At 39.0% G+C, this 26,970-nt stretch overlaps 1 protein-coding gene across 1 annotated transcript in view; it reads right to left on the bottom strand.

Moving 5' to 3' along the window:
- Positions 1-26,970, bottom strand: part of aff2 (AF4/FMR2 family, member 2) — a 156,855-nt gene that overhangs the window by 11,919 nt on the left and 117,966 nt on the right. The window contains exons 11-22 of the mRNA XM_051419060.1: positions 20,251-20,368; positions 19,095-19,200; positions 18,853-19,003; positions 18,463-18,678; positions 16,953-17,157; positions 12,676-13,737; positions 12,454-12,569; positions 8,619-8,859; positions 6,532-6,665; positions 5,191-5,254; positions 4,459-4,595; positions 1,671-1,742 (exon numbers count right to left, since the gene is read on the bottom strand). Of these exons, the coding sequence (XP_051275020.1) occupies positions 1,671-1,742; positions 4,459-4,595; positions 5,191-5,254; positions 6,532-6,665; positions 8,619-8,859; positions 12,454-12,569; positions 12,676-13,737; positions 16,953-17,157; positions 18,463-18,678; positions 18,853-19,003; positions 19,095-19,200; positions 20,251-20,368 (2,622 nt within the window). The remainder of the gene's footprint in view (positions 1-1,670; positions 1,743-4,458; positions 4,596-5,190; positions 5,255-6,531; positions 6,666-8,618; positions 8,860-12,453; positions 12,570-12,675; positions 13,738-16,952; positions 17,158-18,462; positions 18,679-18,852; positions 19,004-19,094; positions 19,201-20,250; positions 20,369-26,970) is intronic.

Consider the following 26,970-nt stretch of genomic DNA (forward strand, 5'->3'; position numbering starts at 1 on the left):
TTTGGGATCATTGTGAGGGTGGGGGGGTTCGTAAGTGAAACGAGTGAGTGATTTCAGAGAAATTGTCACATTCACCAATTTTGTCTTAGTCAGACTTGTCTCTCCACAGGGGGAAAAACACTTTGACACGAGCGACTCAAGAATTGTAGTGCCTTTATCTGAATGAATTTGGAGCTTCTCGCTGTCTGGCAGTCTCTAAGCAGGTCGCTGTCAACCATGTCGCTGTCAGGCCCGTTGCACTCAACTGTGTAACATCATTGCTGTCATGCCATTGTTCCGAAACCCTGATAGTGCAGAGCGAAAACGTCCCACTGGACAAAAGCCCATTTGTCTGACAGCCCGTTATTCCAAAAAAACAAAAACAAACGCACATTGCTCCGAAGGCCAGTTGTTCAGAAAATACACACTTTGGTATCACCAGCTTACTTACATAACTTACACCTACTACAAGTAGTTTTTAACTGGTTATAAAACAGTCTCAGTGTAATGTTAATGCCTCTATATGACCTACATAAACGAATCGTCAGTGAGAAGATTGGGTATTTCTATATAGTTATTCTTAAAGCCAGCCACAGGGTCGGATTCGGTTGGATTCCCCTTTAAATCAATGAAAAAAGGCGGTGGAAACACTACCGCTTTTATCCACAGGGGGCGCCAGAATCAACACAAAATGAAAGTTCCTTGTTGCTGCTTTTACTGACGTAACTTACGTACTTATTTTAACCCAAACCAATACCTTTCCTAAACCGAACTACACTGCAACCGTTTCACAAAGTTAACCAAGTACTTATTATTGTTACCATGACGACGAAGGTCACCTGACTTCGTCCTTTCATGCACGACCAAATATACTAATATATATAACGCCAAAAAACCTGAGAGAGAATGGTTATTTTTGGAAAATCAGGCCTCTGGAATAGATAACAGAGATAACAAGCTGTCGACAAATGAGCTTCATGTCAAACCATTTCCTCTATTCTCACAGTACAGCGCTGCTCTGATTACATGTTTGTAACATGAATTTACTTTTTCTAAAATCTTCTTTTCTTGGTTTATGTTTTTGTGTCATGAATGCGCAGCAGTTAAAAGTGTTTCCTGAATCCAACTTGCAACATTCCTAAGAGCAAACCTCACACAAGTAAGAGAGATTTAGGTTTAAGAATACAAAAATGTTTTTGCATATGGCCCCAAAATCATTTAAATTTGCATACTTTTAGGGCAAGAGTAAATTTAGCATTTCGGCATTTCTCCACCAGAATTTGGCTAGCAGTGTGATAAAGCTGCATTTACATAATCTTGTACTGTGGGGAGTTAAAGTTTACAGACAAGAGGGGGAGGGGAAGAGAAGGTATGACATAACCACATGGTGAGTAACCACCAAAATTATTTAAAGCGGTATTAAGGAACTTTCATTTTGTGTTGATTTTGGCGACCCCTGTGGACAAAAGCGGTAGTGTTACTTAAATTGACAGTTTCATCAGTTAAAAACTCCTTGTAGTAGGTTTAACAGTGAAATAATTAAATATAAAAAAATCTAAATAAAAACAAACAATTTGGGGACATTTTTGGCTGTCAATGTACAGTATTTCTAAAACCCTGTCAATTACCCTTACTGTATTTTACATACACACACACACACACACACACACACACAAAAAAGAAAATCATACCACAACACAGCTAGTTTCTTCTCGGCCACGGTGGCTGAATGGCTGGTGAAGTTCTTCAACCTCATGGCATACCTGCAGAGGAGAGACGCTCATTACTCATCTGCTGACATTTCCAGTGATTTATGGGCGTGGAACGAAAACACACTTTACTTTTCTCATGATAGTAAATACATGTATACTCAAGGTTCTTTTTTAATTAGAAAATCAAGGTTAAGATCTTTCAAGGAGCAGCTCTTTCTGAACATAAAGAATATAAAACAGTCACATGTCAGTTAGTGATTAATTCCTTCAGCTCGCTGACAGCCAGCATCCACCCAGCCGGAGTACCTTCAGGCAAGACAAGCTACAGGTCAGCTTTATCTGACTCTGTGGACGGATACATTTCTCGTTTGGTTATTGATTGGGTATTTAAAGAAATGCTGTAGGGGTCAGCTGTTGCCTCCTGCCCTCATTGGACCCTGTGTGATTGCTAAGCGAGGTGGTTAATCAGTCAAAATGAAATTCAGCAGTGACAGGTGCATCAGGGGAGAGGAGTTACACCTTTATACTTTATTGATCTCTGTAGGAAAAACCCTTGTCCTTTTTCTTCTCCTGCCTCCTTTGGGGCAGTCAAAGGCCAGGGTCACAGATCAGCAAGCCCTGCAGCTGGGGACGGTTCAGTGTCTTGCTCAAGGACCCTTCAGCAGCATGGATGAGTGCAGACAGGCAGATCTTGAACCTGAGTCCTTCAGGTAAAAGTCTCTCCCGCCACAGCAATCTGCTGCCACAACCTGCCTGCTTTCAGAGGTAGGACTCATTCATTATTCTCAGTTTGCTCTCTTAAACTTTCACTTGGTGACTTCACAGGCTGGCAGCTCTGAAAGGCTGAAAAACAGCAGAGATCCTGTAATGCAACACGAGTTAAACTGCGCTCATTAGCAACCTTGCAGGTCTGTGAAGCTTTAGATGAAGAAGGCAAAAAAATATAAAATAAAAATCATGAATAGAGCCCTGGCTTCATGCTAATTAGGGTTTAGTTCTTATTCAAAAACTCAAGTGTTGATTTGTCGTTTTCTGTTGGCAGAGAGGTGACCATGCACTATGCAACCACAGAATATTATCGAAGCTAATAGGCTAAATCTACAACAGGTCAGTAAGGTTGGGCTGATAAAAGAGGTGTCATTTTTCACATATGAATCCTGGGCAATGTTTCCTAAAAGATTTGATAGTAATTAAAAGAAAACAGAGACAATGTTTTGAGACAGTGCAAAAAATAGTCACTTATTTATGAGAGTGTTTAGCAAAGAATCAGTTTATAATAGCTGCATAGCTGGGTAGAGAGTATAAACAGTTGATTTCCAGAGATTTTTTCTCAAGAAAACTGCTAAAATTTTAATGAGATCATTTGAACTGCCTTACGATATTATAATATTTATTCAACCTTCTTCTCCACATTTGTTTATTTTAATGCTTGCCTGTAATTCACAGCTACACAGTTTACAGTTCACACATTTTTTAAATGTGCAGCAGTACCTAAGTATTACAAAAGATCAGCAGTTCATAATCGAAAAGTTTGACGTTGTTTGGGTCTATTTGTGTGGAATATACGCCTACCAGTGTTTGTTTTGGTTTTATTTACAGTTTTATTTACAGTTTTTTTACAACCATATTAGTCCACGAATGAAGTAATGGTTGTTGATGAATTCACAAAAGGTGGGAGTTTTTCTATCAAGCACACATATGAATCTAGTGTCGTCCTTTGAGTGTTTCAAAGGAGTCTTCAAGTGTCCCTCAGTCAAAATAACCATAAAAGACACTAGCGAGTATCCACCAGTTTGTGTCCCATCTGCGGTCACCCTGTCAGCCAGAGTCTAGAGACAGTCCAGACAGCGAGTTCAGTCAAGTCCACATAAGGTAACATCCTTCATCCACTGCTGCTCCAATGCATTTTTATCATTTCAAGAAGTGCTGACTTAGTTTTAGTTCTTTACAACAGAACCCATGAGTGCACATGCACACTGTCAACTTTGCAAGTTTTACATCTGAGTTTAGTTAGTGTAACAGTGAACAGTTTTGGTTTTCAAAAATGTCTCATCAACCCAATCTCTGATGGCTTGATTGATTAAATAAATTTAAAGTGTACACTAGCTATGTCTACACAGAGCCTAATATTCCAATTATAAAAAGCAAACAGAATAAAAATGCTTCATATAAACACCTCCATCAGAATAAACAGGCCCAAACTGAGTGAAATTTCACTGCAGAGGAGTCGTTTAAACCTTTTCATAAGCCGATCAGAAGGAATATTGCACCATGTAAACGATTTAACCTGATTACTTTACAGTCGGTTCTTTCTGCACTCTGTCTTGAAGTAAATGCGCGGAGAGACGTTTGTTTATTGATAAAAACTCTTAAAGAAACATTATTGGACGCCTAAACAGTAGGAGAATAAGAAATAACGACCTATTCAAACAAACTCACAAAATTCAAACAAATATGCAAATATATGACAAATGCATGTCACACAGCTGTTCAGATTACATGTGCATGTAAACACCACAGCGTATTAGATCACATCCCATGTCCACAGCTGACCTGACGTCTTAATGATTTCAATCTGAATGAAAAAGGTGTGCATGTAGCCGCAGCTGCTGTCTTAATTTTCCCTACAATTAGAACCAAATGAGACATAATGCTTTGAAGGAACCTTCCTAAGAAATCATACCAATTATCAGTTTCATTCAACAAAGTCATTAGAGAGCCTTGTAAAATCTCTCCATCCGCTACGTGACTCACTCTCGAACAGTACCTGATTAGCTCCACAGTCTCAGAGTACATGGTGTATGGTGATTTGGCCTCTAGTGGATCTCGCTCCATGGCATTTCCGCACTCTATGAAGGAGAGGGCGCCGTCCGCGTAGTTCACCGCTTTACCAAATTTGTCCATCTACACACAGAGAGGAAGAAAAGACAGGCAGACAAATGAGAGTAATGAAAAGTAACAGAGGATAGACAGACAGAGAGAAGACGTGAATGAGACAGAATAAACAGTGTCTTAACAGCATTGTGGCAGACGCGCAGTCTTCTCTTTGAATAATCTCCTGCTGAGATGCAAATCCCCAGATAAATCAGAAGAAACAACGCGTAAACATAAGATAAATAACAAGTTAAATAAATCTCATTTCATTGTTCGGGAGGGGATCAGATAATTCTTTTGATATTGTATAATCTTGCAGACACCATCAGTCCTTGAATGCAACGTTCCCTTGGAGACAAATGGTGCAATAAATAACACAAATTATACAGTACAGTCCTTGATATGAAATAGATTTTCATTCTTCTGAGCATTGCTGTGCACACACATAATTACAGTCTAGACTGTAGATGTTAACATCATTTTCCTTCTATCTGTGTGCATCTGCCTTCTCTCTGCCTCCTGCATGTGCTCCAGCATGGAGGTGTGTGTGTGTGTGTGTGTGTGTGTGTGTGTGTGTGTGTGTGTAACCTGTGTGTCCTTCAGTGAGAGTTGTAGAACATCTTACCAAAGCATCAGCCTTGTGCTTCAGTCTCTTGGCCTCCTGCATGTAGTAGTCTGCACTGTGGACTCTGGGAACGGTGCAGAGAAAAAAACCCAGAACATAAATAGCACTGACACGTCGTTTAACAAAAACTAAAAAAAGCTGCATGTTAGAGTGATTTACATAATCACTGCCTACGAGCAGCTTGCAGTGAGTTATATACAGTACCCTACTTTGGTATACACACCTCAGGCTTAGTGTAACCTTAGTATAACAGCAAAACATGTTGTTTCATGAATTATGCAGGAACCCTTTGGGACAAATGAGTAACAAGATGCATCATCTTTTCAGGTTTCAACGCAACTGGACCAGTGGCGAGGCAGTTACAGATAATTCCACCCAGCTACAATAGACAATAGACACTAATACATACTAGGCCACCATTTGGCCTTGAGTGTATTGTTTTAAAACATCCAGTATACAGCGTGAAGAGGTATCATCCCTTAAATGAGTTGTTTCAAAATAAGACAAGTTGTGTTAAGACAGACATGAGAATCGGTCTGCTCGGTTCCTCGTATACGTGACCCAACCCAGGACCTGAGTCACGTTAATTCCGATAATATATTGATAATATCGATATATTTTTTGCATTAATTATGTGTTTGGATTGAGTCTTTTAGCTGTAATTCCAGCATGTCTTGTTTTTATTTAATATTAATTTATACTTTCTTGCTTTATTTATCTTTTTTTTAAGTATTAATTTATGGATGTCAGTTTGGGGCTCATTTTCAAATAAGGTCCAAACTTTTGGACTCATAAATACCAATAGAACACATTACTCTAAATTTTAAATATAAATGAAATGTAAAAATGCAATGTTTACAGTAATTATACTGGAATAAAGAAAACTCTTTGAGAAATTCCCGCTCTGTCTTACATGACGTGTATTTACTTGTCTCGGCCGAGAGAGAAGACTCATAAATAATATGAATCTTTTGATGAAGAAACAAGATGCTTCACATTTCTTCTGAAGAGTAAACAAGACACATTTCCCATGTAAAGAGGAAACACATGCTGTCTCCTAACAAAGGAAATAGAATTACTGACACAGGAATCGAGGGAGTAATGTTCAGTCTGCAACGAACGTCTGATGAGCAACGGTAATTAGAATAAAAACTTCCTTGTGGAGAACAGACTCCACAAGGAAGAATCAACTATGAGCCCATCTCTGCAAATCTCCATGACAACTAATGCATCAATATCAATCTAGAAATGACATATCAGTGTTTAAAATGCTCACGTAACACTTGTTAAATGTATACGAGTGCACATATTGGTGTGGTTGTTCTGTGTTTTCCTACGTACGTGTCACTAAATGACAGTCTCGGCCTGCGAGGTTCGGCGGGCTCCATCACTGGTTCCGACCACACTTCCGAGTCTGACTGTCCGTTGGCATGGTAACCGTCTCCGCTGGGCTTCTCGACGTGGGGATCAATTTCCTGTAGTAGAGAAGGAATTAAATCTGTGGTTATAATAGAATTAATTAATATTACAATGTGTGGCTTTCATCAACCAGCGACTTAAATGTTATTGTCAGCTTCTCAGTCACAGAGACGGATTCACTCTGCCAGCTGAACAAACAGTCTGTCACAGTTACGGCTGTAGCTGCTGGGAGAATGAGACCATCACAAGCTATTTCTTTAAATGTATAAATGTAAATTTATATGCAGTACCCACAGCAGCCACAGCCTGTTTGTGAATTTACAAACCCTACTATGGCGAAGGCATGAAGCTGCCTGACATCTGCTACTGAAATGAGCCACCCACTTTGATGGATGAAAGAGAGATGCGAGGGAACTGGCCATCCAATCACTGAACAACGAGTACTGTCTGAAAATGTCGTCAGATGTTCACATTCTTGTTTATTCTACATGGTATTAAATTACAGCGAGTGTCACTGTGATTTGATTGGTAGCTGCCTTTGCATCTCTTTTAACCTGCAAAATGTCTGGCTCCTCTCAGTGGCCTGTACTTTCACTGGATCCTGTTACAGTTAACAATTTTGAGCTCAGTTAAATGTAATTTTAACCCTTAAGATTGCATCCATATATTGTACTCCTATTTAACAATGTATGTCGAAAATGTACAACAACTCAAATCGAAATCCAATAATTTTGTCTTCCAATAAAACAAAATGTGACGCATGCTTACGTAAGCATGGACTAACTGATTTCAACCGATATTATCATGACATTCACCCGTCAATCAATCTTCAACTTTTGGCGCCACAGAGCGAAGAACAACACATATCAGTGGTATTGGTGAAACTGGATCATATTTATGGACAGAATATTGTTGTTTATTGTTTCCTTCTGACGTCCTCAACTCCTCGAACTGCTAATGTAGCTGCCGTTAGCGTGCAACCGAACGGGGCTCAGCAGCCTCCCAGTGAACACAACCTCAGACACAAACGGAGGCCAGTTTGACGACAGCGGTACCGAGGTGATTTACGGAGTTTCCAGATGGCCGACAGTAATGTTAGATGATAGATTCTCCCCTCAGGCTGTGAGGCTGCTTAATTCATCCTCAGCACTCTATGTAATTTTTTTTATTTCTAAGACTTACTATGTATTCACCCATCAACTGTATATCATTTTTGCGTACAATGTTTGTTTTTGTGAGTAGCATAAAGAGAACTACAACTCATTATACAAGCCTGTGTTGTAAAATGCCAAATGCATCTTTAATTTACTGGGATGTACTGTTTTATGAATCTGCTGTTTTTAATGCTTTACTTCTTCTCACACTGCTTCCATCCGGTCGCAGATACACATCCCTGCACTGGAAACAGACACACTACGGCAGGAGTTTATCCCCTTTGCTGTAGCCAAAACACCTATGTAACCGTCATGTGTAGATACTACATATAGGATGTGTGCATAAATGTCTTGCAGTTGTGTTATGTATCTATGTACCTATGCATTTATGTACAGACTGTGGCAACACATTTCTCTGAAAGGACAATAAAGAATCTATCTATCTACCTGCTACTGTACAACAAAGCACTCTTAGATGTTTTGGCTCCTGAAACTGAAGACAAATGGCAGGTAAGGAAACATGACTCACATCAGTGGAGATGTGTGTCGCGCTGTAAGTTTTAAAAATGGCATGTCATTAACTCCGGGGTTATATTTGGAACAGTGTCAGGTGAGCAACTCAATTTTGCACTCAGGAGATAATGCCACTAGCCTACTATCACTCAAACATAGTGTGGACGATGAAGCACCAGAGCCAATAATCCACCCTGGGGGATGTGCATTATTTTCAGACCCAAGTTATCATCATTGGTGGAAGCTGACCAGCAGTCCTGTCTCTTAAAAACATTATTATTTGAATAAGAACACATTTGTTTCTGTAAACGTTGACCTGGAATAGTATTCTTGAGCACTTACGCTGCCATTTCTCGCATGTGAGGACGCCTTGCCTTCGCCTCTCCTGTGTCTGTGTGAGGAGGAGGAAGTGGAAGAGGAAGAGGTGGAGCAGGGCAGCATCACAGCGGCGCCGCCCTCCTGGCTGAGAGAGGAACTACTGTCGCAGGTCCGTTTACGAGGGGGATCGTCAGAGAGGGGGGACAGGAGGGGTGGAAGCAGCTTGTCATCGCGCCGCCGAGACTGCTTCCTGTTTAGAGAGATACTGAACACACAAAGACACAAAAGCAGTGAGATTATTGATTTATTTAGAGTATTATCTTTTAACCAAATGTTTATTTAGGATATAAATTCTATTTTTTTAACTTACTTGTGCCTGTTGCTAGAGTTTGGCTTGTTTAAACTTTCAAATATTCTTAAAACAGAAGGATCACGAATCATCTTGACAATAAGAGGAAATAAAACAAATGATAACTGACAAATTGTGACTTATGAATATAATCAGAGGACTGCACACAAAGCTACTGTAAGCTCAAAGTACCGCATATAGCTCAAGCAAATGTATCATAAACCTGCAAATATAATGTAAAAATATACTTTTATTATTCATATTGTTATTACTTTGGTCCTTTGCCACCGCATGCCTCTCAGCAAATAACGATACATATGCTTCGGGGATTCTGCAGCGATCAATTTTACCTGCTCTCAGTGTCAGAAAATGACTGCACTTAGCAGCTTACAGTAAGTGGTTTTCAAATTATCAAAGCTATCAGTCTGCTACTTTCTACACTACTGGATCTTCAGAAAACATACATCCAGTCTTGTGATGTATTTCAGCCTGGAACTAATGAGCACATGTAGAAAATAGAAATATCCAGTACCTTATATATGTACTAGTTGCCAGACAGACCTGTGGTGTTTTACTTTAATTCCTTTAAAGATCACTTTATGGATGTCAGAGGTTTTGGAAGAATGCTGACTATTAAGTATAATTTCAACTATTCTTTTATGTGACTGTACTTATGTATTTCTGTTTGTTTTTACTTTCTGAGTCTCTCTTTGAATTTCCAAACTCAAATAAATGAAGCAGATTTTAATGTCACAAACATCCAGCATGTAAAGCCGTACCTCTATAATCTTGGCTAACAATATCAACCATCTTGTTGCGACTTCATTTGCAATTGCTGAATAATATTTTCCTTCTAAAATTGTTGTAATTCTGCCTTTCCTGCCAGAGCGTCAACGTTTATTCCCTCAGCTGCCTTATTGTAGCTTTTGTGACTCATACTGTTTGCAACACAACAGATAATATTTTTATGTTTTTCCTCTGCCTGGAAACTCTGGGGGTTTGATGCAGCGAGAAAAGTTGCTGAGCTCGCAGAACAACGCCCCGAGCCCCGACATTAGTGATAATACACAAAACCAGGGAGACAAAGACTAATTAGCTGCAGCGGTGTGTGCGTGTGTGCTTTATGTCTGTGCACAGCATAATTGATGTGTGGATGACTATGCTAATGTGCGTGCATTTTTGTGTGTGGATGCCGGTGTGTGCGCAGGAGAGCATGTGAGAGCTCTCAAACTTATTTTAAAGGGGCAATAAGTTAAGATATTTACAGCCCCTCAGCACAAAATGACCACAGTATATCTGCCAAATATTCAGTTGGAATACATTTGCAATGACTCAACAGTTACTTGGCCCGGTGGGAAGATTTCAGAGGTTTTTTTTAAAGGTTATATATGTGAGATTTAAAACATTACAGCAGCAAACAACTATTTGTTGCGTAAAGACATAGTGGAGTCATCGTGAGGAAAGGATTTATTTCAGGATTTATTTCAACCAAAGCAGAGTTTGTGATTGTTGGAGCAGTGGAAAGACTAACAAATACTGTTTTAGTGAGTTTTATTTTGTTTCTGTCCACTTTGAATGAAGTTATGATGTTACGTGGCGAGTGAAAGTGATATTAAGCCTTTTCTGGTTAAACAAAATCTCTGTAGGGATCTTTTCCTTCATGTTTTCAGACACTAGAATAACAATCTGAGTCTGTCGGTGGCAAAAACAAACCCTTTCACTGGATGTATTTTCACATCTAAGTGTTGGTGATTGTTGAGAAGCGTGACAAAAGGTGGATTTGGTGAGTTTTATTTTATTATCTCAAGTTGGTTTTTGCTGCTCTGCTTTGTCTGGTACAGCATACAAATCTGCTTTGAGCAAAAATCTGAAAACATAAGGGAAAAATTTACATCTATTGGTTTCGTGATAGTTTAGCATTAATTTGTCGGAATATAATTAGTTCTCTGTCCACGTAGTTTCCATACAGTCAATCAAATATTGCATGAAGCAGTAAAAAACTAATAATAATACATAACAAAAACACATTGGCATTATTTTTCACTGCACAAAGTGAGTAATAAATTAATTTGGTGTTTACAGTCAGACTTTATAACTATATATTGTTAATTAATGGAAATGTCATGTGCTCAACAAACAAGGGCAAAGGTAACAAAGGTTTGAAAAAGGTAAAACAAAACTTTCCTGCGGTAAAAACTCAGTAATTAATATACGTCTTTTCTAATTATCTGTTGTCAAAATATGACCTCACCGATTAAAAATGGGGCGATAATAACAACAGTCACAGGTTAGAAACTGCTGAATGAGTCTGAGCAGGATGATCACATCATCCTCTTTACAGCTCCCATAAAAACCCTCTTGGATGATAAAGAGACTCTGCAGATGTCTGCCGTACAATGTCACGGGTTCAAGTCCAGGTCACTCCCTCGTTCCCTCCCACCTTTCCAGGCTGTGTACTCTTTGATGACGCTGAGATGCTATAAAAACATTCCCTCTGTAGCTGTCACGTTGAGGCTTATTTATAGCGACAGCCAGCTTAGTCTGTTTTTAATAATTCACATGGAAAGCTGAAATTCACAATTTGTCATTCCTGTGTCACAGTGTGAATTGAACTCGCCTCTACAATGACTTCATCACCACATTAAAAATATTAAGCCCTCCTATAAATACTCTACTAGCGTCTGTCACAGTCACAAGGGAGTGTGGCGTTAAATACGAGTGTGAGGGGAAGAATGGGGAAAGCCAAAGTTGAGCCTGTTCCAGTTCGCAGGCATTAGTTCTCACATTTCCTCACGTCGGGCAGTCTTCTTTATTGGAAATTAGGGCACTTAAAGGTTATACAAACAAGATTTAAAACATTAACATAACAGCAAACAGATGTTCGCTATGTAAATACATAGTGGAAGACAAACAAAGTTTTGACAAGCTTTGTGTTTGTTTCTGTCCACTCTGAATGAAGTTACGATGTTCTAAAGATTTGCAAGGTAAAATTTCCATAATTTTATCAGAAACTTAGGAGAACAATCTGGTGGTAAAAAGAAGCACTTTTAGTGGACGTACTTTGACGGGCGCATTTGTCTCCCAGGAATAACGTTAGTTTACGTTGCCACTGTCGCAGTTTATTACACAAATACTGACACATCGAACTCTGTGAATCAAGGGATTATTTCAACCAAACCAGCGTTGGTGATTGTTTGGAAAGACCAAAAAAGATGGTTTTTGGGAGTTTTATTTTGTTTGTGTCCAGTTTGTTTATTGTTAATGAACTGTGAGGTAAAATTACTGGTTTTGTCAGTGGAGTCTGGTTAACTGTAGCGCTCATTTGCTTTGGTCTGAGATGCTGGTGCACTAGTGTGACATGTAGTAGCAAATGAATTTTGTTTATATAACCTTTAAACTCCTCACGGATTGTGATCTACATACATTATTGTGTCACACTTTCATCACAGTATCGTCTACTTTTCGTCCTCTTTAGTCCTCTGGGGAGTTACAGATGTGGATAATACTCACTCAGTAGAGCTGTTCTTGTGGTTGTGTATCGGAGAGATGCAGGGTGGGAGGAGCTGACAGTCTTTGTCCAATCGCAGCTTCTTATTGCCATTGACTGATGACTCACTGTGGTCCGACTGGAACACAGAAGACAGAAAACTATAAGTACCGTATACGGGAGATAATGATTAAGGACTCAAGTATGTGAAGAGAATTTCAGAGAAAAGCAGTAAAAAGAAACACCTTATGTTTCCTCTTGCTCTTGCTGGTGTGTTTCTCTGTGGGGACCACTATGTTCCCAGCTGTCTGTCTCCTGTGTTTACCTCCATTCTCTCCTCTCTCCGTCCTCCCGGCCAGCCTGGGATTACTCTGCTCTTGCACAGGGGGGTTATCCAGGACCCCCAGACCTTGGCAAACCTTCTCCCTGTCCCTCCCTGTCGTCCTTTCCCTCTCCCCAAGCCCGAATCTGTCTCTGTCCTCTCTGTCTGTCTGCCTCTCTGTTAATCTGTCACCTTGCCTCTCTCTGTCCTGCACTAATCGCTCATTTTCCTCCTCCTGTTTCTCCCCTTTAGGTAACTTCGGCCTCTCCCTCAGCCCTGGCCACTCTCTCTCTTCCTGCTTCTGTCTTTCTCTCTCCGCCACCCCTATCCTCTCCCTCTCCCCCTGTCTCTCTTTGTCTCTCCCTTCACTCCCGTCCCTCTCCGCGACTCCCACTCTGGACCTTTCCCCCAAACCCTGGCCGGGCACCCTGCTGAGCAAACTCAGGTCAATTTTCACCCATAAACTCTGGATCTCTTGGTATGGCCTCAAAGGGGACAAAGGTGCCTCGTGTCCCATGTTGGAAGGCGATGACATGGACTCTAGGTCTTTGCACTGTCCTCCTAACCCTCCAGGATCAGGAACAGAAGTGCCAAACGAACCACTTATGTTGCTAATGCTTAAGGAGTTACAGCTACTACTGCTGCCATTACTACCACTGCTGATGCTACCGTTACTACTGCTGCTACCATTAGTGGTCACATTGCTACCATCTTTGACACGCAGTCCTTTACCTCCAAACGTTCCCAGGCTGCCCATGCTGCCAACGGAGGCGAGGCATGGGAGAAGAGGCGTGTGTATGTGTGTGTTGGACAGAGTCTGTGTGTTAATCGCAGAGCGTGTCGTCTGAGGTGGCAGAGTGGGGATTTTGATGGCTTCCTCTGAATCTGACTGGCATTCGGAGGAGGAGGAGGAGGAATCTGTTTCGATGAATTCTCGGGACTTGGGTGTGATTCTGGTGTTTGGACCTCTGTGTTTCCTCTTGTCCTGTTTTGAAGACAAACATGAGGCAAGGCAAAGGGGAGAAAGCTTTGAGTTGACTGAATAATATTACTAATAATCATAAATATGCCTGACTTCCCTACTCTTCCTGTAGTTCAGCCCCAAATACAAACATTGCTTTTCACTAAAGATGTACAAATTTAACCTGCCACTAATATATTTTTTTATTTTGTAAAACAAGGTTTAATAATTTCCCAAACCAGCTGAGCACTGACTATTTTCAGCTGCGTATTAAAACATTCAATATGCATTAGTGAGTATTTGCAGGAGCAGAATTGGCTATTTTGCACAAAGGAAGATACATCAGGTTTTAGCTACACACATAATTCCTAGTAGGTTAGTAGGATGAGTTAATTTTTGGTTTTAGTTTTACAGTCCCTCCAGGATTTCTTGGGCTTCTTTTAGGTTTGTTGCTGCCTAAAATGCCTGATATCATGGCAGCTTTTCTAAAAAATTGCGATGCATGTTGGGATGTTTTTAGGTGCGTGGTAGAAATTGAAAATTGCTAAAATACTTACTTTTTTTATGTTTAATTCGGTAAAAATCGCTAGTAGTTTGGTGACGTATTGCTCAATGTTTTGCACTATAATTGTTGAAAGTTGTGGAAAACTACAACAATTGGTCAAATTTCTGGAACAATCATGCAGAATTCATAGGGTTCGGTCGACTTCGCATTAATTGTTGTGATCGCAACATCCTGGAGGGACTGATGTTTTGATAGGAAAGATATAAAAGATCGCCCAGCCTTGTTCTTCAGGTGAAAAAACTGTGTTTTTGCATCATCCTGACATTCTTCTTGTGTGAAGGATGTGTGCCATCTGCTATTTTCTTGGTAGCTCCGCAGTTCCACCTGTTGAATACTTGATTTTAGATGTAAAACGATCATTGATTGTTGTTTGAAACAAAAGGAAGTGATTAGCAGCGCTGGGTGTACAACATGAGAAAGCAACTACAGAGGTAGATGCTGCGAAGAAAATACCACTAATGTTCCCAGTCAGAATAACCCACACACTTGGCAGACAGAAACCGGCAGTTTTCTGAAAACTTTGGAATCAGTCCAACGCATGCTGCCATCTGCAAAATCCATTTTCAATAAACACCATGTTGTCTTTTATTGAAAAAGAAAAAACTGTCCCCTGTATAATGCTTATTCACACTGCAGGCAAACATTTTCCTTTCTTGAGCAGAAGTCTCCAACAGTGTTTTCTGGAAAGTTCTCACCGTTGACACGAACATTAGTCGTTCCTCCAGCCCTTATGTGCAGTAAAGGCTGGCAGAGGATCAGGTGTCGTGACAGCACCCGCAGCACAGGTTGCAGATGTTTTAGGTTATTTGGGGGCAAAATAGGGGTGCAAGTGTACACTTACTGCAGGTCGTTGTCGACATGTAATGCCCCTCTTTATGTAAGTTATGTAGAATCAACCATGATCTAAAATAACAGCCCTTGAGAATTCAGTAGTTTCCTTTTATCATAGTTGACTCTATATTTTTTGTCTCCTAACCTTGAATAATGCACCTTTAAAGTTATATACAGAAGCAAAGGTAAAGCCTGGTAGTTGGATTATTTTTTTGTCTCATTTTACAAAGTTCAGAAGCAGGCATTAAAGAAATAATGAAGCACCGTTTGGAGCTCTTAATGGTTGATTGAACCTGCAGTTGAAGAGGTGGCAGATGTCAGTGTCAGGCATGTGAGCCTCGTCATGGACTGTGACAGAGGAGCTGAGGTTTGCAAGTGTTTCGATGTCGAAATGCAGTTTTATTTGTTTCAGTATCAATTTGTCTTTTAAGTCTTTCAAGCATATTTTCTTCAGAATGACAGCATAAAAACAAAGAGGAAATTTGTTTTTCAAAGGAAATGAGCATAATGACACAAGGCACCGGTGTCATAAAGATCAACGAACATCAAAACACGGCACACCCTAAAATAAATGTGTGTCGTGTGAACTGAACTTCTTTTGTTCTTCCAAAGACGAGTGTGTATATTCATGTCTCTATATGTCAACCTTACCTCAGTGGATTTCAGACTTTTCTGTCAGGTTACAGAGGGTCAACAAGATTTTATATGATGATAAAATAATTTTATCATCATACAAAGGGCCTGCTGTGTTTTCACAGTAGAGAGACCCATTTTTAACAATATGATGCTTTGTTGATTTTTTTACTTTAATTTGGTATTATTAAATGTATTTACTCAGAAAAGCTGCACTTCCCCTTTTCAATAAATGTAAAGATGAGGGATATTTTCATTTTCTGTAAGCATGGTATAACTGAATAATTCATTTGCAAAAAGCCATAAAAGCAATTCTTGTTTGACTGATATTCTCTTGAGTGTACAATAAAAAAGAATGATTTATGAAAATTAAAACTTTTTAAGATATCTTATCACAACAAACCAAAAACTGTTTGACTGATATTCCCTGGAGTAAAAAAAAACAAAACATAATAATAAATAAATTAAAAAAAGAGATATTTGTTTTTGCTAATGAACACTTTATAATCTCGTTATATAATCTTCATTCCTGTCCTTTTGTCTTAGTTACATAAAGCCAGCTTACTGTAAGTGGTTTTCTTTCTTTCTAGCTTTCTTTCTTTTTCTTTCTCCTTGAAACTACCTAATCTTCATAAAACCACAGGGTGTTAACTCATTATAGGTTAAGACGATGGTCGATGATTCAGTTCCATCTCTTTGACTCCCTCTCTTACTTTCCATATTTCGATAAAACCATTCAGTGTTGAGCCTTAATAGTCATGTAATAATACCGTTTTTATCCTGTGGAATTTTATGACTTTGACAAATCATCCAGAAACTATAAGGATGAAGTGATCATTATAGGATACATGGACATTGTTACTTGTGTGCAGCACTGGTTTTAAACTGCCTTTACATGTTCAAGATGTTGATAAGTAAAGGAAAAATGTCCCACGGTGCTTGTGTTGTGCACTCGAGTCGTGTATAACGTCCTTTCTTCATAGAAAAAGTAATTTAAATTAAAAAAGGGATTGTTGGAAAACTAAATGCAGTCACAGTTTGGATGGCATTGAACAGTCATAAATAATTACTAGATTAATTTTGAGACATTAGTATTATTAGGGACAACCATTGAGGCCACCAATGAGAAGACAGTCAGAAGAAATATGGAGAAACTCTCTCCCACAAACACACACACACACACACACGTATCCCACCCCCCAAAACGAACCTGGTTTACACTGACAGCAGGTATTGGCACAGGGGTTTGCTGTAGCGGTGCTGGCGGAGTAACTGTGTTGTTGTTTGAGTTGGTTGCACTGCGAGGCTCTTTCCTGGGGGCTGTTTTCCCACTAGGGGGTTTGCTTCGTGGCCTCGGGGGGTTCTGATGCTCCAGGGAGGGGGGAGGCAACAGGTCCTTCTCCCTAACTGCAGGGCTGCAGCGGGGAAAAAGAGGAAGCGTCATGATCCGAACTAGATTCACCCGTGAGCAAGGCATCGCTACTGCAGAGCAGTTTTACACTGACAAACAGGAGAAGATAATGTTTGCGTTGGCCAGCTCCAGGGGGTGAATGTGTGTTAAAATGAAAAAATATAAGACAGCATGATATAATTAAAAACAGCATGTATTCAGCTGAACTTGTTTGGATGTGGAAAGCTTAAATATGGAAAGGGGAAGGGAAGAAGGGATTGAAGGAGATAAGAATAAAGAAAATAAACTAGGAAGGGAGTGTTTTTTTTTTTAATTAGCCCAACATCAAGCTGAGCAGCCAGTTTGGCGTTAACTCAATCTGAGCATTTTTCACAACAGATGTGGGAGTGACAGTGTTCAGTGGCTAGCTGCCAAGAAGCTCTGTGATCCAGTGGCGCCTCTGTCAACCCTCAGTACTAAGTGACGTGTTAACAGTAATTGCAATAGTTTTACCAATAACAAGTGACATGCAAGTTAGAATATTTACTCAAAAAATATGTTGTTAGAATTGTTTTGTGACACTGAACCTGAAACAATTCATTTGCACTTTTACATTAGTTAGTTAAGACTGAACAACAACATTACATGATTGGCCTGCTTGTTCACTCAGATGCACACAGGCAGAACAAAGCTCCTTATTGGACGTCATAGAATGTTTCTGTATAAATCAAGAGCCATTGGTTTCAGTGAAGGAGCCATTATTATTTTCATTATATATATATATATATATATATTGCTGAACTGATGATTTTGATGATGTAAAAGATAAAAGTAAACTGAGGCCATTCGTTCTGGATATTGAATTAAACGGAGAAAATAACCTGCATTTTAGATAATTAGCTCTAAGAAAAGGCCATGGTACTGAAAGCACTAAAAGACTAAATTGTGAAAGGGCTGGGGCTGGAGTTCAATGCCATTTTGACTATGCATATGCACTTCCTGGTACAGCAGTCCTCCATGATTTGTCCAAAAAAAAGCTTCAGATGGCTCAAAAAAGCTTTCTAGGGCTGTATCCAAATGACCTCCCCATGCACATCTGGACCTGGTACATATAACAACTTAATTTTCTTACTGTTAAAAAATAAATCATTTAAATAGACAATGTAAATGGACAATCTACACACAGATTGATCTTCAATCAATCTATTTTTTATGTGTAATGGAAAAGCAGTGGATCAACAATTACTCCAAGGAAACAGTCACAAAAATAATTGAATGTTTTAAATAACTAATAAGAAGATCATACTTTGTCTTGTCTTCCTTTCCTCACCTATGCTGGTTTGCTCTGCTCCATGTCTGGTTCTGATTATCCTCCACGCTGTTTGATCTCTCTGTCCGCCTGGGCTGTTTCTTCCCAGTGGTGTTCCTCCTCGGGGTCGTGACCTCTGGCCCAGACAACAGGCCCGGTGATAGCCTCATCTTTGACCTCTGGCCCTCCCCCGAGGCCTTCTGGCTGAGCTTTGCCTTGGCCTTCTCTCTGCCCGGGCTGCAGGAAGCAAGAATTGATTTTTCTTTTATGGTTAGAGACACATTTTGGTCTGTTGTTTCCAACAATTTGTTCAACCTTCTGTCACTGTGTCGTTCATTCATTAATTTATCCAGCAGATAGAATTTGACAAGTTATTTTGGCAGATTTGCAGACAAAAACACTTGCGCCTACCATGAGGCTCCCCTTGTATCCTTATGTTCCACAGTTGGTGCAGCTGGAGCAGGGGTGCTGTTGGATCCGCAGGCTTTGGTCTTGGCAGCCGTACCCACTCCTGGTGCTTCACTCCCTGGAGAGAAAGTCTCAGGACCCTGGGTGATGGAGCCTGGGCAGAAGACCATTGGACGGAAATAAGTATTGCAGATTAAAACAATCTTTTTACTGTAATCACAGTACATGCAACTGTCCATACTAACCTTTGCCATGATGTTCTTGCTGTGGGGGAACCAGGGGTTTGGTTTGAGCTTGGACCTTATTCAACCAGCTGTCCAGCTGCCACTTGTTGGTGGAGGGGGGTTCAGGCTATAGGGGGAAAACAAGTTATACATTATTTAATATTTCACAAACACTCTGCAACACCTCAATGTTATTAGGATGGTTGTATCTATAGTTTCACTGTCATAGTAAAATATAATTTGGTCTCAGAAAGTTACAGATTTTCTTTGATGCATTGAAATTGATTTTTTCTGGAAATCATAAATCATTAAAGGGCTTATTTTTTACAGTCAGAAAATACAACTTCTCTCACTGAGATCTGAAAGTAGCTTTATTTATTCGATTTCCGTCATATAGCTGCCTATGTGTTGCATGCTATTAAACAATTTTCTTTCTCTTCCTCTGCAAGTCTCTTTCTTTCTCTCAGTGGGTAGGACTGCATAAGCTTATGAAACCAGGCAGCGTTGAGCCATTAAAATAATGTGATAAATAATGTTATAATTCAGCTTTCTGCAGTTGGAGTTTTATGACTTTCATAGCACCATCGAGAGACCGTGGGAAGAGACCATTTAATGTACAGGCAGTCAGAGACACTGTGAAGAGAATAGTGATGAATCAGGGAGAATTAAAAAAGGCAATGAAAGTGCATCTGTCTCTTTGTGAAATGTAAACAAAACTGGAGACACACATGACATTGTCAGTATCTTTTACTGCCAACTGTTGAATGACTGCTTAATGACTATGAATAAGGATTTCTGTAACAAAAGATAATGTTACCTCTGCCTTTCATGAAAAAAAAGTGAACCAGCTAAATCAGCTGGCAAAAACAAACCCTTGCATGACTCCAGTAATGATTGGTTGTCTTTAAACTGGAGTTAGAAATGTGCATCTGGCAACTGTACTTACTGTTTATTGCACAAAGGGAATAATCCATAAATTAAGTTTCTTCCACAAAAATTTTAATTTGCCCCAAAACTTCACATGAAAATAAAAAGAGTTCAGTTCTGTTTATGTTACCCATTGGATACAATTTAATCTATGAGCTCATGACATTCACTGTGTGTGCACAGTGTGGAGTTAATACAGAATTCACATAAACACACACATTCACACATGGAAACACACTTGTCATCTTACCTCTGGAGTGTTTGTGCGGGATGCCTGGTTATACTCGCTGTCACTGGAGCTGCTCTCTGATTCGTCTGTATCCGACTCTGAGCTGCTCTCTGATTCACTGCTGCTCCCTGACGCTCCACTGCAGAAGACACAAACAAACAAATCAAATAAAATAACATATTTCAGTTTCTGTTATATTTTTGGATGTTATACAAGTCATAGTTTAAATCAACATGTCAACAAAGCAATGACAATTAACATTTCACTGGAAGATGAGAAAGCACATCAATGGCCACTGTCACTACTAACAGGGTTACATCACAAGGTTTCTAATAGGGATCCACACCGGCATTCACACTCGTTCTCTTTCTATTATATATTTTAATTCAGGGATCTCAAACTGCATTCCATACCCCTCGCTCCAGCCCACGACATGATGTCAAAAATATGTATCAAAAATAATAGTATAATGCAAGACTAATTTTTTTTTCAGATTGTTTCATATCAATTTACACTTCCCTTTCATATACAATTAAAATAAATGCACAACATAATTGCTGTGTATCTTTTAGTGTGTTGTTTCTATTACCATTTTAACTTATGTAACTTACGTGAAGAGCCTGAGTATGATGGAAAGCACTCTATTATCATTAGAAACTGCTGCATTTTTTGCGAAGTATGATGTAAGTAATGGTAATATTTTCAGAATCTTGCGCTTTCTTGTAGTGCTTCAATGTCAAAGTTGCCCTCCTTTGAGATTATGATACCATCAGTGGCCCCAAGACATTTTGAGTTTGAGACTCCTGATTTAAATAAACCACATGGTAGCTGACTGGCTGAATGAAAAAAGGAATTCACTCTGCAAATTCAGAAAAAAAGATTCAACTTTATGCAGATGATGTTTTACTTCATCTTCAAGATTCAAATTCACCACAGGAGGCCATCAATCTCATACTCTCTCAGAACACACCATTAACATAGTTAAATACACCATATGTCTGTTTTAGAAAATCTAAGACCAACACTGAGTTGTTTCATCATAGAGTGTGACAACACACTAAAATATATGCAACACACAACAATCATATATTAAAAGCAAAGATACATTTTATTCATCTAAAATCTTATCTCAACTCAATTATCTGTTTTCATTGCTTCTAAAAATTCCCAAAATAACTCCATTAGTCCATTATTTCATCTGTAATAATGGAAAAATGGTAAATCTGTCCACTCTACTTTCTTCACTGAGTTTTAGCAAATCAGATACATTACCATGTTATGTGTATCATTCCCCACGAACAATAAAAGATTACCATTCATACAATTACCCTTAAAACAAATGTCAAGTATTCTAATTATCATTTCCTGAACTTTTTGACTGCCATCCTCGAAACAGACATCTTTCAAATGAGACTTGCATGCCTGGTATGGAACACTTTTTCTTCATCGCTATTAAATAAAGCCTTGTCATCTTTACTGACTCATCCTGCCAGTTCGTCTCAGTCATTGTCAGGGTTATTTAAGGCACCTGCTAGGACATGGCTTTCTCTCTTGCCCTTACTTGCCCTGTGGCCTTGGTTTACCATTTATATAAATGGTCAGTGCAGTTCTGGTAAGTACTATTGATTTGGTTACGATGTATGTTTGATGGCAAGTCTTGCTAATACAGTACAGTCTCTGTAGTGCTTCTGTAAGCTGTACGATAATATATTTTCTATCTTTTGTGTAGGCTAATGGTTTTTCTCCAAACTTAGGTGAATTTTGCTCATAACTTTATTTGGACTGACTGATACCTGTTGTGTGGTTTTTGGTGTAAGTTTATTTCCCCTTTAGTTTAGAGAAGCTGAGTTCTTCTCTTTTGGGGATGCTAGACATCCTTGGTTGTTCTCTTCATATTTTAAAAAGTATAATCAAGATCAAGATAATTAATAATCCACTGCAACTGCCTCAATTAGCATTACATATCATCAAACTCTTTAGTAAAACAGAAATCTCTCTGAGCTGCAGAAATGTATCTCTGCTTATCTGCTCTGTTTTTGTCTCATTTCACCAATTTTAAAAAAGGATAATAATTGGGGAAGCCAGCCGCCCTGTCACTGATTCAATAAAAATAAAGCATCTGACACAGAATATAATAAACTGCCATTAATAAGCACATAAACACAGCGTTTTGAACCTGTTCAATTGTCTAATCCTCTCTGGTGCTTTGGTTGGCCTTGTGTTCATCCATCCTTCCACAGTGCTTTGAAATGGCCTCCTAGAGGCAACACACACCCGCTCGTCCCAACTTAAGAATACACACAAATGCACTTGCACACACAGAAATTGCAATTATGTGTAGTTCTCTTGTGTGTGTGTGTGTATGAGTGTGCACGTAATTTCAGTTCAAGGCTGCCATCACAGCAGGCACCAATCTGTGTGAGCAGTCAAGCAGCAAATCCATCAACTGTTCCGCAGGCAACACACACACACACACACACACACACACACACACACACGACAGATACTGTATGAAAACAGTCTCTCCGTCCTGTTTTTTCTTCTTCTGTCATTACTCATCTCTTCTCTTTGTCTCTCCCTCCCTCTCCCTTTCAATTTCAATTAAATTTTCACCTCAGTTTGCTCTATTAGCATCTGAGTTGAAACAATATTGGCAAAGCATCGAGTTAAACTCCCTGTATACATGTTTGTGTGTGCATGCGTTTGTGTATTTCTTCCCTATGCAGACTCTCCTACACAAGCAACCACTTCCAGTTGTGTGTTTGGAAATTACATTAAAGCGGCTACAGAAACAGTTTTGAACAATATAAGAAAGCTAGTTTGATTCTGATCAACAATGCAAGTAGCTGCAGAGAATATCTAGATATTGTCTGTCTGAGTTTTCATTTTGGTTTTTATTGCATGCTGGTTAAATCAGCATCACAATAAAACAAGAAATGTAATGCGATTCCCATTAAGTAAGTTATTGCTCATTACAGTACACTCTCTCTCTGAGCAGCAGAATTTAAATTTCTTTCATCCACCATATTTCTAAATTACCTGGGGAAATTATTGATGTGAACATACAGACAGACAAGAATTGGCAGTATTTCACTGCAGGAAGAGCAAGGAAATACAACAGTAGTGCTAAAGACAAGGTTGCAAGAGAAACATCTGAACACATGAAGTACTAATCGTACATTCAATAAACATCAATTTATTTAATCATTCGTTCTTGCCACTCTGCACAAGTTGTAAGCAAAAAATTGGTGTTATATCACCTTAAAAAAGTTGATGACAATGAAAATCCAGCAGATGCAAAACAACATCCACTCATTTGAGTGATGTTTCTGGTTACGCCTGATTAATTTAAGTCCATTTAATTTAGTTTACTCTATAGTTGGCAGTAAATTGAGATTTCAGACACTTATCAATCATCATTTTATTAGTGACAGCTGTAGAGTCGTACAATGTTGATCTATAAATTAATAAGTGTTGCATTGTGGGATTGTTATCAGAAAATAGTGTAAAAACCATGGACACTACTTATGTTTTCCGTTGTTGGAATTTCAGAGGGCCCTATACTGTGCATGAATTACACATTCAGCTGGCAGAGGTTAATGTAGTGCAGGATATATAGGGAGTTACGTCTGACAGGCATTCTCATTAAACATATTCTTCGATTTTTCAGATTCATCCAATATTAATGTTCTTGGCTGGCGATTTAAAAGTATAATATCTATTTTCTGCTGGACTATAATGTAAATGTTGTATACATCATTGCCTGAAGACAAAACAAGATGTGATCTGACAAATTATATGTTAAAATCAGTGAGATGAGACGTTTCTTGGATCAGGATTGTCAAACATTGTTTCAGTTTTTTATAGGGAACAGCCTGTTCATACATGGATTACTGGAAGACTGAAGTAGAGATGCCAGACAGATGGCGATAAGAGACATTTCCTGGACTTATGTCCCTGTCTGTTTTTTTATGTCCCTCATTGCCTTTAAAGAATCTTTTGATGTGTAACTAAAGAGAGCCAAGAGTCCTGTGAGTCAGCTGCAGCTCTCTGCTGTACAAGACTCATTACTATTCCTGATTCAAATCCAAAAGAAGAAACTGACCAGACTGTGGCACAACTACAGTATGTGACATTTTTGTTCATCTATTAAGACGACAGCTTTGTGAATGGATGAACAGTTGGAGACAAAAATGTTTATGAAGTTTGCAATGTTGTTGAGGATGACAGCAAACAGTAAGTGCATTTCCATCCACCTGTTATTATACACCCGTATATACACATAAAACCAACAAAGGGTTGAAATTTGAAAATAAATATTGCTGATATATTTACAATAGGCTGAATAGAAGCAAAATACAACAATGTGCAATGGAAAGACTTAGTAATATTCTGATTAATAATATTAGTTAGACTTGAGGACAGAAACATGCATTATGATTTATACTAAATTTGAATAGGAAATTGACTACTGTTACATCAGGATGCCACCTTCTGCACCTCCAAATGGCTTTATTTTGACATGGACAGACAGGAGCTTAGAAATACTCCTTAGAAAGTCCTGTGTGTCACACTCTCTCCCTCTCCCTGCCTTCCTGTCGCTCTTCAGCTGTCAGTATCAAAAACTAAAGGCAATAAAAGGCCAAAAAAGAGAGAAATACTGAGGTCTCAGAACTGTGTCTCTGTTTTCAGACCAGTACATATCACATTATTAAATTTAAGACATTTGATTTCCTAACATAAAGGTCTAAATGTTGTTTCAAAGCCTGCTACAAAAACAGAAAATTCTGATTAACTACTAAAAAAATACCAGATTTTGAAAAATACTGAAATAAAACCAATAAAAGTTTTTAATTGCTCACTCAAGGTTACCACCCCCCCGAAAACATTCACAATAACATTACAGAAGACGTGACCTCAAAGTCCTCTACGGCCCTGAATAAACACAAGTGTTTATGCGTCTTCTAACAAAAACCAGCACTTATTTTTTATGGAGAATAATAATTATCTGGATTCTCCTCCACCAAAGTGCAGCCAGTCTATTTATGACAGACCAACTGTTTCTCATTGTGACACCAAAAAAACACCATTTGGTGGATTCTTTTCATCCAAAGTACCTTGTTGTTTGATGAATGCCTACATTTTAACTCTGGGAAACAAATCACTTCCCCCGGTGGTCTAGCCCACACTGTCGATACGACATTTGGCAAGAAATCAAGGGGAGAACAAACATCAACGAAATGTCCGCTCTGTAGAAGAGTGCTGTTCTCACTTGTCATCAGAGCTGGAAATGCAGGATTTCTTGGATTGCTGGGCTTTGTCCTGAATGAGCTCATGAGCCCGAAGCAGTTCATAGTGTATTCGCCTTATTACCGGACGTTTACAACACCTATTTTCCTCAATGAGAGAGACTCTCCAATGGGTTGTACATGCTATACAAAATCGTGAGAGGCACATTTAGTAAATTTGATGGTCCTCTCTTCATGGCATTTCATATCATCCTTTCATTTGCCAAAAGATAAAACTGACAGGAAGCGTGAGATGAGCCTGTTTTCCCACACTGATATGTTTGTGTTCTTGTTTAAATAGCATCGTGTGAAGTTAAAGGAAAGCGCAAGTGTCTTTCCCTCTCAATGGGATTTTCAGTTGAGTGCTCTCTAGCCTATTTTATTCTGGCAACATAAACAGACAGTATGTGCCGGAGGAACAAGATGAAAGGCGATGAGTGTGCGCGTGTGAAAGCATTACATCTGGCTTGCTTTCCTCCATTTTTTTCTTCTCAGGAATCAGCCATCAGCAGTCGAAAATAATTTAATGCCGTAGTCAGTGCCAAATTAAAATGCAACGCCAGCTGGTGCAGACTGACAGACTGGCTCTTTACTGGACATTTTAGATGCATTTCTGTGAAGTTTTGTTGAAGTTAAGACATATAAACTTAATCCAGGAGTAGATTTGTTCAAACTCTAGCAAAACATTATATCTTCTTCCCTCCTGTCTCCCTTTTTTGCATGTGCTAATCTGTCTCTTCTGTGCTTGTGTGGTCTGTCCTCGTCTAGTTCTCCATGGCTGAGAGGAGGTTGTGCAGCAAACTGTGACTCTGGATAGATGACTTGATAGACATCCAGTTGCTATTTTAAATACAACAAAACTTCAATTAAAAGAAGAATCCCAATGAGACGCAGGTCTTCTTTACTAGCCTGGTCTGGCTACGCGATTTGACAAATAAACGAAGGTCTCAATTAGAGGCCTGATCTGGATTTTATAGAAATTCTTTGGTGTCTGAGCAGCATAAAACTCACTCAGTGGGTTTTAACAGGTTTTATGCATCCAAAGTATCAAATAATCAAATGAATGATTCATAACTCAAATGTTAATCAGTATTCATACTAGTTAAAATAAACAATTAGATAGTATTTCCAATCTTTACTGAGCATGAATCTTAAAGAATTAAAGGACTGTTCCAAATAATGGCAGGTTGAGTTCAGTGACTGAAGCAAATAAAAGCCCAAGTTATTAACCAAAGTTTTATGGTATTCTGTCATTATATATATGTCTATCAAAGTTGTACCCATTTGTTAAAATGTTTAAAGTATTTTTGTATCTTTTATTCAGGTCTTGTGTCCTCATCAGCCATACATTGTTGATATCATTTATCATAATATCTCATGTTTCTTCATTCATGCAATCCCTTTTTCTGAGACACAAAAACAATGCAGAACATACAGAACTGAGGAAAACACA

The sequence above is a fragment of the Dicentrarchus labrax genome, unplaced genomic scaffold (assembly GCF_905237075.1).
Source record: "Dicentrarchus labrax unplaced genomic scaffold, dlabrax2021, whole genome shotgun sequence".
NCBI lineage: Eukaryota > Metazoa > Chordata > Actinopteri > Moronidae > Dicentrarchus > Dicentrarchus labrax.